Consider the following 15,256-nt stretch of genomic DNA (forward strand, 5'->3'; position numbering starts at 1 on the left):
TGGCAGGGCCTGGACCCCAATTCTCTAGAATTCACATCTAGTGCTAATTCCTCTGTTCACACTCTTTTTACAAAGTTCAAGATACTTTGTGGTTTGGGTATATTAAAATACATTAGAAATGAATTAACTTATTCACAACTTTTCAGGTCTTGTAAATTAAATTTGAAGTACACTTAATTCAGATAACTGCAAATTTGCTAATGAAATTAACCTTTAACTATACTAATTTGTATTACACATGGAAATAACAAGCTGCTAAAACCTTGAGAAATCCATAATCTATTTCTTTCTGCCAATATATGAAAAGCTGGAGAATATTATAGTAAAAATGAAGACATTTACAATGTTTTCTGAATTTTCTGTTCAGTAGCATTAAGGCACTAAAATAAACACTCATAAAAGGAGCTAAGAAAAACAATAAGGAAAACTCACCCTGTCCCAAAGTATATCAAAAGCAACTTCTCCATGTGAACTTTGTTTAGTTACTGTCATCTTCTGAGCTCTTATTATTCTAAATTTTATTTTATTTTTTTTTGGTCTGGGTCTGGTAGCCCATGCCTATAATCCCAGGACTTTGGGAGGCCAAGATGGGTGGATCACCTAAGGTCAGGAGTTTGAGACCAGCCTGGGCAACATGGAGAAACCCCATCTCTACTAAAAATACAAAAATTAGCCAGGCATGGTGGTGGGTGCCTGTAATCCCAGCTACTCAGGAGGCTGAGGCAGGAGACACACTTGAACCCAAAAGGTGGAGGTTGCAGTGAGCCAAGATTGTGCCACTGTACTTCACCCTGGGTGACAGAGCAAGACTTTGTCTCATAAAATAAAATAAAATAAAAATAAATAAATAGTTTTATATTCTTTAACTTGCTATGTGTAAGTGAAAAGCGAAAGTTACACACGGTAAGTGAAAGAATAAAAAACTATTTGAAATTTAGAATAATAAGAACTAAATAATACTAAAAGTTGTGGCTTTGCCCCAGTGGGTGAACACTTCTCTAATCTTTCATCTAATTGTTCACTTCCAGTCTTTTCTGAATTTCTAAATCAAACCCGTGAACCAGAGTGGCGGGAAGACTATAGCAGATGAGAAGCAAGGGGTTAGCTACCCTACTGTCCTGCAAAGCTCTGAGTCTGCGGGACCCAGACTCCATCTCCAGAATGAACACAGAGAGATGTTTCATGTCACCAACATGTGGAAGCGCCTACCTGGAAGGCAGAAACCTGACTTTCCCAGGCTAGTCCGACGTGCTGCTGGTCCCATTCACAGAATCTGAACAATATCGTTTACATATATTCATCATCCCTCTAACATGGATCATCTAAAATTTTCCATTTTCTCCATTTTGGGGGAAAAACTCAACACCCTAAGTCAACCCTGAATGACACTTGAAAAAACCTGGCTTCCGGTTTCAGCTCAGTTATGGTGGCTGGGTTCCCTGCAAAAGCTACAGTCACATGTGGAAACTGAAGAATCTGAATGGATTTTCTGAGCTTTTTTAGCTGTAATGCTTAGTTCCCTTTATCTTCACCTCTCTGGCCCTGAATCACGCAGGCCACATTAGGGGCCTCCCAAGTATGAGTGACCCTCCCTACTACTTCCTACCACCTCCTTGCTGTGCTGAGCTGCACTTTTAGCTTTTAAAGAAACAGACCTGTAGAAGAATCTTTAAATCCCAGGATACATGAAGAGCTTCTCCAGAACCTCTCAACAAGCTGCTTTTGATGATAAATGCCAGATGCTAAAGAGGACGATTACCTATGCAGACAACTTGCGTGTAAATTATATAGTAACACAAGAAAGGGGTCTGCAGGGACATAGGATTTCATTTTGAATTTGGCAAAGGCATCTGCTTCTGTCCCCAAAGGGGAGTAATTTAGAGCTGCTTTAGGTTCATTCACACCTACATACTCATTGTTTTTACTTTTCTTCTTGAGGGAATTGCAGTTGCTCTTTTCTTCTTTTTTTTTTTTTCCCCGCTGGAAGAACTGCTTTATGTTGGTTGGAGCTGTTTTGTGGCTGGGTTGTAGAGATGAGAATACCAATGGCAGCTGCTTGAACCATTTGGTGAGAAATGGGTAGAGAACTATTCAATCAGGGCAAGAATCGATAGGGCAAATAGCATGGTGTGATCTTTAACCTAACTCTTCCAAAAGTTCACTAGGTTCAAAACCATTCCTTCTCTTTTTCTCTCTCCCTGCTTATTTCTCCTCTTCCTCTCATCCTCGGCTCCTCTGATCTCTTTCTTGCTCCCTCTCGTTTCTCTAAATATTGCCTGAACCTCCAATTCACTTTTAAAAGTTTATGAAGTGTTTGTAGTATTTAGGCATTTATAAAGGTGTAAGGAATAACTCAAGAAACATTAGTTCCTACTACTCAACTAATGTTTGCAGTATTCAAACTGCAAATTACTGAGACTCTTCTAGATCCCTCTCCTGATAACATCGATTCCCCTAATCCCTCTCCATCCCAGGAATTAACCACAATACTCTACTTGTGACACACTCACCTGTAACGGACCATCATATGGAATTTTAAGAAAGCATGATTGTTCTTAGTGAAAAAAATTATATTCCCTGTTTGGTTAAGAATCAGGGAATTTGTTAAAATTTTAAAGACAAAGACAAAATTTTTTTTTCCTTTCAAATAAACTTTCATTGAAATAACAGTTCCTCTACCTACTTCTTGCTGTAGGGGGTATGTACTAAGCAATCTTCCCAGCACCATCAGTGCTATTTTGTTCAGAAGTCTTTTTCTGATTCTGTGTAAAGTTTAGGCTCTTTTATTTTGTTCTTAGGTTTTCCTTTTTTTTTTTTTTTTTTTTTTTCACCTTCTGGAGTTTCCTCAGCTGTCCAGTGTTTCTCTCCTATCTCCAATTACAGGACTCACCACAGTGAAATTTACTGCCTGGACAACTTCTTCTTGAATATGAAATGTTCTCTCTCTCTGCACTCTGCTCTGCACCAAGTGATTATAGTTGACTTTGTCTTTACCCTTTCTATTTAAAAGATCTGATGAAAAAGCATGAACATCGTTCACATTAGCATAGAGCATGGGGTCACTGAGAGGGGACTTCCCAGCTTTTCTGAGGCAGCATGACTATTATACAAGGCAAAGGTCTTTGGTCTCCTGTTTCTTTTTGGGACATGCTAATGGGTTAGGGGCAGGACAGTCATCCTTAGTGAGTGGGTCTCCCCTGACATCCATTGAGGGTATGTCAATCTCCAATGCTAGGACTGGGAGAAACCTCTGCTTTCATCAGGCCCAGCAGATGTGTCTTGGTAGAGGTGCCCTTGAAGCAGTCTGGCTTTGGATTCACATTTTTGTCTGGCAGCTACTGGAGGTAATGGTTGGATGCCCCAAGAACAAATGCCTGTTGTGGAGTACCCACCAGCGTAACCCCAGTATTAGATGCTGGTCAGTTTGCCATTTCACTATCAATGATAGTTAACAAAAACAGAGTACATGGTATGGTATAAAATATGAGACTAGAAAATGTCTAATCATTAGACTCAAAGTTCAAATTGAAAACAGAGATATTACACTGGCTTTTTCCAAACAATGCTTTTAAGTATTTTCTAAATAGTATTCTTTTTTTCTCATAATTTATTTACATCTTTGGTAAATGGTTAATTTGAAGAATGTCTATTAAGTAAATGTGGTTTAATGTAAAAATCATGGCTTTGGAGACAGAACTGGGTAAAAATCCTCATGTAATCACGTTTTGAAACAAGATACTTACTCTTGGTGCCTCCAACTCCAAATTCGTAGTGTGGCTAAAAAGGCCTCTGCCTGTGTCTGTAGTCTTATTTCTAATCATTATCTACCACTCACTGTCCCCTCCTGAAATGCTGAATTCTCAGACCACAATATACTACTGCTCTATTTCATGTCTTTACTTCAGCTGCTTTCTGTCTGGAACATCTCCCCTGGTACACCTCCTCCAGGAGTGCTTTCCTGACTGTTTCATCCCCAAGCCCTCTGCAGATGGGTGAATGATCCCTCTTCTATAACCTCATAACCCTTAACTGATCCCCAACAGCACTCACCACACAGAGTGGATGTCACTGTGTTTATCTCCCCATATATGCCGTTCAGTAACAACAGCTACATTGATTGATCTTGGTATCACTGGTGGCAGCATTTAGTAAACTCAATAAATATTAGTTGGATTGAGAGGTTTATATCTGCAAAACAAGTATAATACTATGCCTTTAGTTATTGTGAGGAAGAATTCAATAAATGTCACTGCTAGTTCTGTTACCCAAACTTTTCCTAAAATATTTCTACAACATGGCAACAAACATGTAGTATGTGCAAAGAAAAGATCTATTGACAGTCACCTCTAGATGTCATTTTTGTACTCATAACATTTTCTGGAGAAAAGTACGTTCAACAAAATTGTAATTATATTTGCCAATTTTAAGACAACATTTGGCTTATGAAATCCAAATAAACAGAAGATGCTCATGGACCAGGTGAGTTTTATTCAGTCAACCAGTCTCCCTTAATTTTTATAAGTTGTTGACCATGTCCATAGGTACAAGTTATCTTGAAGAATAAATCTAAAACTATGCTGTTTTTAAAACAGGCCCAAATGCATAATGAAGACTTCTGCACATAAAAAAAAAAAAAAACAAACAAACAGAGAAAAGAGAGAGAATCTTTTCTTTAGAATAGAGACCCTCTGGAAATATCTCCTTTGGCCTCAGGAAGCTTCTACCACAATTCCTGCTTGTAACCCTTCCTCCCCTCACCAGCACACACACATATGCTTTCTTGGAAGCCTCATTCCTGGGTATTCATACTGAGTCACTGTTTCGCACTGGAAATATACCTCTCTGGACTTGATTTGCTCACTCTCCTCTTATCCTTTTGGTTTTCAGTGCTATGGTTAACCTTGAATGAAAGTTGAAGGTCACTTGATTATCCATGCCAACAAACAGAAAAAAAGGCATATAAATTATACTTATTCACAATAGACTTATTGTCCCATTCCTAGGCTGGAAACGAGAGCTGGGGAGTGGAAGGCTGTGGTGGCGATAACAGAAGGCATGACATATTGGGAAGCCAAAAGATGGAAATGCCTTGTAGTCAGGGGTCAGTAAAAGGAGGGAGGCTCCAGTTACTGGGTAGACGTGGGAGAAGGAAATGCAATGGAAGACAGGAAACCACCGTAAAAAGTGGTGGGCTTTGTGGTAAAAAGAAAAGGCTAACTTCGAGACATTTGAAACTGAAGAAGCAATAAAAGTTCTATTCTTTTAATAACTGAATATGTTTTGTGTCCATCAGCTATAAGCATCTATTATGTGCCTATTAAATGCTGTGGGGGATATAAGAATTAGTCCCTGCATTTGAAGTAGAAAATGAGTGTGCAGCTTTATGCAGGGGCAATCATGGTGTAAGTACAGTAATATAAATTAATAATAATTTACAAACTGAAATATTTTATCAATAAGGTAACATATATGCCATTCTCACATATACCTACTCAGTATACTTCCTAGGTTGATTTTAATGTTGCCTCAGCACCTTGATGAATAGGGGAAGCAAGACACTTCCAAAAGCTATGAGCAACACTCAGCTGTAAACACCATTTCAGACTCATTGGACCCTGTTATTTTCTCTTCCAAAGTCACTTCCATTACTCAAAATGTACACTAATTTCTTTTAGCCTGCTTAGGTGGTATTTAAAGCACTGATGTGAATGATGGTTGACATTTCAAGAGGAAGTTCCATAAATTGAGGTATCAGACCAGATATATCTCATTTTACACAACTGATATGATCGTGGATTGAGAGAATTCTTGTATGTGGACTATTTTTAAATACTAGGAGAGTGTGCTGTTTAAAGCAATTTATGTATAAAGCAAAGAATCCTCCAATAATGAATCTTTCCTTAGGCAAATTTTAAGATGGCAGCATTTCACAAGACAGGATTTATTTGTTCTTCATTATCGATGGTAGCCTATTAGTCTGGAAAAGTAATATAACTCCCTATAAATTAACCAATACATATAATGACTTAAGTTCTGAAAATAACTAAGACCATTTTATATACTCATTTATAAACATTTCAGATAATGGGATCATATCTATAACTTTTCAATTATTATCATAAAAAAAGGAGGCATGTGAATTTAATATGTTTTGCTCCCTAGTATACTTGGCTAATCCAGGGGAGGAAATATGAATAAATATATCTGTTTTTTCCTGTTTGGCATAAACAAATAAAGCTTGATACAATTATTCCTCACAGGGATAGTATAAAAAATGAATAAGCTATAAACTCTGTCAGTGGGTTTAGAATTATAGTAATTTGTGTTATGCCATAGCCCCTTAATTTTAGTAATATGGCTGTAAGAACAATGGATTCAGCAAAAAAAATATATATGTGTGTGCGTGCGTGTGTGTGTGTGTGTGTGTGCGCGTGCGCATGTGTATGTATATTTATTTCAGTGCTATGGTTAACCTTGAATGAAAGCTGAAGGTCACTTGATTATCCATGCCAACAAGCAGAAAAAAAGGCATATAAATATGCTTATTCACAATAGCCTTATTGTCCCATCCCTAGGATGGAAATGAGAGCTATATATAATCAAACAAACCATTTTAATACATTGCTCTTTTTTTCTTAAAGAACACTTTGAAATGTATCTTCAGCCAAAATAGAGAATGTTGCATTGTTTGTAGATCATATTGAGGATTCCAGTGATTTCCAAGGTTGACTGAATCCCAGTGGTATAGGAAGGTTACCCAGTACTGAGATGATTTCCTGGAGAGCACCTTTAATCCTGGCTGTGCATCCTTATTCATTGTTACTTACTCTAGACAGCCATGTGGCCACTGAACATAGCTCAGCACCACTTCTCAGAAAACATTTAAATGGCAAGGTCTTGCTGATGAAAAGATGTCCAAAACACAAAGTTCCATGAAGGAAGATGGTCCACAGTTTTAGTTGCCATCTGGTTGAATGTTCTGGATATTTCATATGCCCATTTTTTTGCATCACATGCCATTACATTACCTTTAATTCTTTTTAAAAACATCTAGTTTCAATTAAGTATAGACTCACAGGAAGTTGTAAAATAAATGTACAGGGATGTTTTCCCCAATTGTAACATCTACTGTAACTACTGTATGATATTAAAACCAGGAAAATGACATTGGTACAAACCACAGAGTTCCTTCAGATCTCACCAATTTTGGGTCTGTGTCTATGTCTGTGTCTCTATGTCTCTTTTTCCTTATAAGGTCACCGTATTAGGCCGTAATTGCACTGCTATAAAGGAATACCTGAAACTGGGTAATTTAAGAAGAAAAGAGGTTTAATTGGCTCACAGTTCCATAGGCTGTACAGGAAACACGGCTGAGGAGGCCTCAGGAAACTGTCAATCATGGCGGAAGGTGAAGGGAAAGCAGGCACGTCCGACAGCTGGAGCAGGAGGAAGAGAGAGAAGGGGACACGTTCAAACCACCAGGACTCACGAGAACTCACTGCCATGAGAATAGCAAGGGGAGAATTCCTCCTTGATCCAATCACCTCCCACTAGGCCCCTCCTCCAACACTGGGGAGTACAATTTGACATATGATTTGGGCAGGGACACAAATCCCAACCGTATCAGTCACCAATCAATGGATTTGGAGCCCATACTAATCCAGTATGACTTTATCTTAACTTGATTATATCTGCAAAGACCCTATTTCCAAATTCACATTCACAGGTACTGGGAGGTTAGGATTTCAGCATAAGTTTTTGACAGGGGAAATGAACTCACAGTCTATGGCAAGACAATGATTAGCTTTGGAAGATACTGTCAAATTGTCTTGCAAAGCTTTGCATTCCTACCAGCAATGAATGAGAGTTCCTATTGCTCCATATCCTTGCAAAGTAGTTAGTGTTGTCAGTTTTTAAATTTCAGCCATTCTAATAGGTGTATATTGGTATCTTTGTTGTTTTAAATTGTAATTCCCTAATGACAAATAATATTGAGCCTATTTTCTTTTCTTCAGCTAAACAAGGCCAGAGTGTTTATTTTCATATGTTTATTTCCATGAATATCTCTCTTTGGTGAGGTGTTTCTTTACCTCTTTTTCTTATTTTTAAATTGGGTTGTTTTCTTGTTGTTAGTTTTAAGAATTCTTTGTATATTTTGGACTCAAGTTCTTTAACGGATATGTTTCGCAAATTTTTTCTCCCAGTCTGTGGCTCCTTGTCATTCTCTTAACAGAATATGTTGTATTTTTATTATCAATTGTATATATTTCTTTTCTGTTGACACTTCCTCTCTGATCCACTGATTACTTAGAAGTATGTGTTTAATTTCCAAGTTTTTGGAGAGTTTACGGTTGTCTTTCTGTTATTGATTTCTAGTTTAATTCTAGCACAGTCAAGTAATATATTCTGTATGATTTCATTAAAAACTTCGGTTGAGGTTTGCTTCATGACTCATAATAGACTACTTTGGTGAATGTTATATAGGCTCTTAAAAATAATGTATGTTCTGTTGTTAGGTGCAGCATTTTATAAATGTCTATTAGATCCTGTCGTTTAATTCACCTATATCTTTGCTTATTTTTTGTCCAGTAGTTCTATCAATTGCTGAGTGTCATGTATAACTATAGCTTATATGTTATAGTTATAATTATGGATTGGTGTATTTCTTCTTTCACCTCCACCAGTTTTTGCTTCATGTATTTTGAAGCACTGTTGTTTGGTCCACACATTTGGGATTAACATGTCTTCTTGCGGACTGATCCATTTATCATTATGTAGTGTCCTTCTTGTCCCTAGTAATTTTCTTTTCTCTGAAGTCTACTTGATCTGGTATCTATCTATCTATCTATCTATCTATCTCAGCATATACACATACTACTGTTTTTATTCCTGATCAATGTTTGCAATAGCATAACTTTTCCATCCTTTCAGGTTCCATCTACCAGTGTCATGTTTGGAGGAAGTTTCTGATGGACAGTATCTATTTGGCTTAGGTTTTTTTTATCCAGTCTGCCAATTTATGTCTTTTAATTGCTGTATTGAGATCAATTTTACATTTAGAATAAGTCTTGGTATTTTAGGATTTAAGCCTGCCATTTCTTTGCCTGTTTTCTGTTTATTCTCAACTTCTCATTTCTCTGACTACCTCTCTACCACCACCCTAGCACTCCCCTCCTGGCCCCTTGCCTTCTTGTGGGTTACTTGGACTTAAAAAAATTTTTTTTGGATTTATTTAGTATTTTTGAGGATATCACTTGTATAGTTCTCTTAGTGGTTACTCTCAGTATTACGATATACATATATAACATCACAGTCTATTGGTATATTACATTTTACCACTTTGAGTGAAGCCTAGAAATAAGGCTTCCATTATTTCCACTATTTACTTCCGTTATAAGGTCCATATTTCCAACTAGGACCCTTTACCAACCTCACTTTTTAAGTATAATTGTCCAATTTCCTCAACAAAAATTGAGCACCGTGTCAGATGATATTATCATTTTTTGTTTCATATAATTCTTTTTCATACAAAAGACTGCAGGTTGACTATACTGGAGGAGCAAAATAAATTCCCTATCAGTACGTATCACTGCCTGATCACCTTCACATAGCTATCAAAGGAATACGTGAAGTGGGCTTTTTATGATTCCGGTACAGGAAGCCACACAACTGTACAAATTTAACTAGCTGTCAGGATGGCTGAGCCCCCATCATGCTGAAGCCACAGAGTTCAACCTTTTTCAATTGCTGGGGCAACTCCTATGGTCCCATCCCTTTTCTGTCATCCTCAGGACCAACTTTTAAGTGATACTAAAATCCAGATTTCCAAATAAAACTTTTAACATAATTGTTAAAATATAAATTGATCTTGTTACATTCTGGGGCCAACTTCATTTCCATTTAAAAAACTGAACGAATATTTAAAGAGTATCTGTTTGAAGAGGCATCTAACCATTAGCCTGCCCATAGCTCTCCTTTGATTTATCTCCTTAATATTAATTTACATTTGACCTTTACCACTGTCAGCAATGCTTCCATTTACTTTTTACTAACCCCAAATATAGTGTCTAAATTGTTCCCTGTCTTTTTTTTTTGAGACAGAGTCAGTCTATCACCCAGGTTGAAGTGGAGTGGCACGATCTCAGCTCACTGCAACCTCTGCCATCTGGGTTCAAGTGGTTCTCCTGCCTCAGCCTCCTGAGTAGCTGGGATTACAGGCACGTGCCACCATGTCCAGTTAATTTTGTTTTTTGTTTTGTTTTGTTTGTTTGTGTTAGTAGAGACCATTTTTCACCATGTTGGCCAAACTGGTCTGGAACTCCTGACCTCAAGTGTTTCTCAAGTGGTCTGCCTGCCTTGGCCTCCCAAAGTGTTGGGAATTACAGGTTTGAGCCACTGTGGCCAGTTGTCTTTTTAAAGCCCCAATCTCTTTATCTCAGGCACTTTTGATAATGTAATAAGGAAATTTGAAGGTAACTGATTTGATGTACTCAGTATCCCACAGTTCCCCTTGAAATTTCCTCCAGTGTCAGCAAGAAAGCATGTCTCTCATTTTCAATGCCAGCCCCGCTGCTCAAGCTCCAGATCTCAGCCTCAACTCTTGGGGCAATTCCTAGGATCCCATCCTTCTCTCTAGCATCTTCAGGCTTTTACTCACTAACAGCCAATTTTGTCTTCATTTGTGTGTAGTTTCACCCTCTCGTCTCTTTCAAATCTTTCTTGAGCCTTTTACTCCTGTCCCATTTCTCTTCTTCCTTTATCTTTCCTATTCCGCATGCTCTTACACCTGTCCTTATTGTTTATACCTTTTTCTCCAGTAATCCCTGGCCACTGGATTTCTAACAACCTCCTCTATAAAACATGTTCAGTGGAAGGGTGTCAAGTGACTTTCCTCCAATAATATTCGGCAGCATTTTCTCTTTGCTACCATATTTTTACTTTGTTTAATACAGTTTATGGGTTTATAAAATGCTTCTTCTTATAATGTCCATGTATCAATGGCTGTCTACCTCCCATCCTTGACTATGTAAACTCACTAACATCGTATTTGGACTTGTCTTCTTTACTTTCTCAAAACTACAAATTCCCATGTCTTCCAATTCTGGTTCTCAAGTTAGTCAATACACTCCCTGAGCAGCTTCCAGCTTATAACCAAATCTAGCATTCATTTATTCATCTTCAGATTCCTTGCCATGGTCAGTCCCATTTCTATGCCTTCACTCATGTAGCACAGCCCACAGGCAATGCCTTACCCTCTGCCAGTCTAAATGCAATGTACCCACCCTTCAAGATCAGCTAGCATCTTAACTTCTTTCATTAGGCCTTTGCCAAGCATTGCACTACATTAAGGCCTTTGTCTAAAATCATATTAGACTTGTATTCTTGAATGGTACTTCCTAATAGTCTCTAGTTAGTTCAATATGTGGGCCTTGTTTCATCAACTGTGCCTCTTAAAGCTCGAAAATAAGTTTCTTCAATTACAGCTAACTGCAATCTTCTCCTCCTGGGCTCAAGTGATCTTCTTACCTCAGACTCCCGAGTAGCTGAGACTATAGGCACACACCATCATACTCAGCTAATTTTTGTTGTTTTTGTTGAGACAAGGGTTCATCATGTTGCCCAAGCTTGTCTTGAACTCCTGGGCTCAAGTGATCCTCCTCCCAAAGTGCTAGGATTACAGGCAAACATGAGTTTTGTTTTTGTTTTTGAGATGGAATCTTGCTCTGGCACCCAGGCTGGAGTGCAACGGTGTGATCTCTGCTCACTATAACCTCTGCTCCCTGGGTTCAAGCAATTCTCCTGTCTCATCCTCCTGAGCAGCTGGGATTATAAGTATGCACCACCATGCCTGGCTAATTTTTTGTATTTTTAGTAGAGATGGAGTTTGACCACATTGGCTAGGCTGGTCTCAAACTCCTCACCTTGTGATCTGCCCACCTTGGCCTCCCAAAGTGCTGGGATTACAGGTGTGAGCCACCGTGCCCAGCCATGAACATGAGTTTTTATTCCCTGACAGCCTTGCGGTATGCAAGGCATACAGAAGCTGCTTAATGAATTTGTTTAATGGTATAATACTAAATAAATATTATTTACATAAGTAATAACCGTAATATCATGGCATTGATATCTTCACTTTGAGTGAAATTGGGCTTTTTAACGGACTACTTAGGAGGCTACATGAGGCAATATGACACAGTGGTTAATAGTATAAACTGAACCAAAACTGCCAAGTTTCAAATCCCGATTCTACCAGCTACTGGCTATATGAGTACCGATATTTTCTTCTATTTTCAAGGAGGGACACAAAGATGTTAGTTAACCTTAGGAAGGTACCTGTGTCATGGAGTTATTATGGAGATCAAGTAAGTTATGTTAGATACTTGAAACAACTTCTAGCATTTAGATATTGCTCCATAAATGTCCGAAATTATTAAATGTTCATTACACATAAAATGATAGGGTCTCAGAGATAAAAGAACTTTTGCTTTATAAATGAACAAGCAGAGGAATCAATGTAAAATGATGGGCTCAAGTGAATATGGCTAATCAGAGGCCAAGTCAAGAACTTAGCTCTCCTGACTTGTATTCAGTGTTTGTTCTTTTTTCTCCTTAAGGATTTTATATCTGAACACGAATTACAGAATCTTCAAGTTCAAAGGAATATTTAAGACTCTACAATTTTCCCATATGGGACCAAATACTGCACTATCACTTGTCACAAATCTTTCATCTTTCCCAACAGCACCATTTCCCAGATTCTTAATCATCCAGACAAAAAAAGCCCAACAAACCTTGCACCATGGCTCCCAAGTTAAGAAACACACGAAGGACAGGAATGGATGCCAAGGTCAGAGTGCCTGAATTCAGATGACTATCATCAAATAAAACCATTTTAATGATCATCTTTTGAAAAATAAGATTTCTTTTTGGGGGAAAACATTGTCTGGGATACTCATTATAAAGCTGTGACTCAGGTCATCCCACACATACATGGATGTCTTGCAGATAGTATTCTTCCCAGTAGGAATCTGAAATTATGATTTTGATGAACTCTGAACAATACTCTTTAGCAGCCAGGAAAACGCACAGGAGCCAACTACCCATACCAGGCATAATTTCTGAAGGTTTCAGTTTTCTGTGCGGTTCTCTGGAACAGTATTCAGGCTGTTTGTGCAATCAGCTATGTTAGAGTTTTAAAATTCAATCTAACAGATACAGACTCTTGGGAGGAACTGCAGCAATAAAAGATTGCTATTAACTATGCACTAATAAACCTGTGTGTAAGGATTCTTTCATCAGATGCAATGACATGCTATTCTGTCTTAATTTAACACTAAGGGAAGAGATTTAATTTCTCTTTAATGCAAATGAAATCACTGTATGTAGCAGCAGCAGTATAGGAGAAGGCCAAACTGAGTAATTGTGTTATGTGTCCACTAAGAATGTTCATCTACTTCTCTCAGTCCTGCTACAAACAAGACTCAGGAAATCCACATTCTTTCTGTATGACTGTTTTAAATGCCTCATTGTAGTATATGGACTCTGTGCTTTACAGTTTAGGAATTTTCCCCTGCCTTACCTTTGTCAGTCTATGTCTTGGCATTTTTAATGCTCAAAACAGGGAGGTTCCATTACTTGAATCTGAAAGTTGAATTACTTTCTTTATATTGAAGACTCAACAGACAGTCTCCACTGATCACACAGAGGATGCACTGTCCCTCCTTTGTGTTTCTGTAGCATTTTACTTCTATTTCTAAACCCACTCATGATTATCTGACTTGTTACATCTTGCTGTGTGTATGTCTCCTTTGTGAACTGTAAACTCCTGAGGACAGCATTCATATTTTATGTATCTCTGTATTGTTCCAGAGCCTTATAATGTCTTAGACATAGGAGCTGCTCAATAAATGTTTCGATAGTTTTAATGGTACATATGTGAAGCATTTCCCAGTTACACAGTTATTATTAATGAACTTTCATCTCTGACTTATCTCTCATTTCTAAGAACCCTTGTTTTTGAAACATGTAAAAAAGACTTTAGCAGGCTGGCAGGGTAATTTAGATGACTATGTAAACAGTAAGGGAGTGCCTAGCAAATATCTGTTGAATAATTTTACGAAAAGTTGTAGAGGTTTCTTTTCAGTTTTAGTTGTTTAAAGAGACCCAACCATCTCCGTGGGATAGAGAAAAGGAAAGAACTCAGAGGCATGACTGGGAGGGTATCCCAGAAGGACTACTGCATCTTCTAGGAAAAAGACACAGCATCAAAGTTCTAACTCTGAGACCCAGTCATTTGCTTGGATCATAGCATTTCCAAGACCCAAATTTCCTCTTTAATAGTTTTTCTGAGAAATTGTCAGGTTTAATGTTAAGAAACATTTAGTTTGTGCTCATTAGGCCCACTGACATGACTGGCTTGATGATTTGCTGGGCCCAGTCCAAAATAAAAATAGAGCCCCCTGTCAAAACTTAAGAATTTCAAGACAGTGATGGAAGAGCATCAGCCAAATGAGGAGCCGTTTTAAGAACGGAGCCTTGTGTGACAGCACAGGTCCCACACCTCTGAAACTAGCCCTCTTCTGTGAAAGACAAAAGGTCTGTAGCTAGAGAGAGAAGCTATTAAGTATGCACAAGGGGCTGCAGGAACCCAGAGATCCTAACTTTGTAAATGCATCACAGGGAAGGTGAGTTAAGCTCATTTTCGAGGGAGCAGTTGCATGGGGAAGAAAGATATTTCAGATTAAAGAAGCAGCACTGAAGGTAGGCAGAATTTACCTGACAATGTTCAGGAATAGTGTTAACTTTTAAGCAGGGTGGTGCCAGTGAACACTAGGGTGAGAACTGAGATTGTGATGGAAAGGCAGGCAGAGGCCACATATATGGGAGAGGGGTTGAACAATTACTGAGTGCCTCCTTTGTGCCAAGTTCTTCCCCTCCATGTCATTTTAAACACCACAATCCTGTAAATACTATGTCATCCCTATTTTACAAACACATTAATTTAGGCCTCACACAGATTGAATGTTCAAAGGTTTTGGAACACTCTAGGGATCTAATAAATATTAATATTTGAAGAATTACTGATGGGGCTGTCTGACTTAAGGCTCAGGACTCTTACCCTTTAGGCCAAGCTGCTCCTAAGAGTGCTTTTTAATCCCTCCAGTCGTTCTCTTCCCTCAATTTGCCCTTCTCTCCCTTCGCCACGCCCCCGCCTTTCCACGTGCCGGAAATTAGGCGGCAAAGTACTTCCGGGATA

At 38.3% G+C, this 15,256-nt stretch overlaps 1 protein-coding gene across 1 annotated transcript in view; it reads right to left on the reverse strand.

The window, feature by feature from the left end:
• The window catches only part of THBS4 (thrombospondin 4), a 98,105-nt gene extending 82,881 nt beyond the window's left edge, over positions 1–15,224 (reverse strand). The window contains exons 1-2 of the mRNA XM_074384317.1: positions 15,119–15,224; positions 7,343–7,436 (exon numbers count right to left, since the gene is read on the reverse strand). Coding sequence (XP_074240418.1) covers positions 7,343–7,400 — 58 coding nt within the window. The 5' untranslated portion in view covers positions 7,401–7,436; positions 15,119–15,224. The remainder of the gene's footprint in view (positions 1–7,342; positions 7,437–15,118) is intronic.
• Between the last annotated feature and the right edge of the window lie 32 nt (positions 15,225–15,256).

The sequence above is a fragment of the Saimiri boliviensis genome, chromosome 1 (assembly GCF_048565385.1).
Source record: "Saimiri boliviensis isolate mSaiBol1 chromosome 1, mSaiBol1.pri, whole genome shotgun sequence".
Taxonomy (NCBI): domain Eukaryota; kingdom Metazoa; phylum Chordata; class Mammalia; order Primates; family Cebidae; genus Saimiri; species Saimiri boliviensis.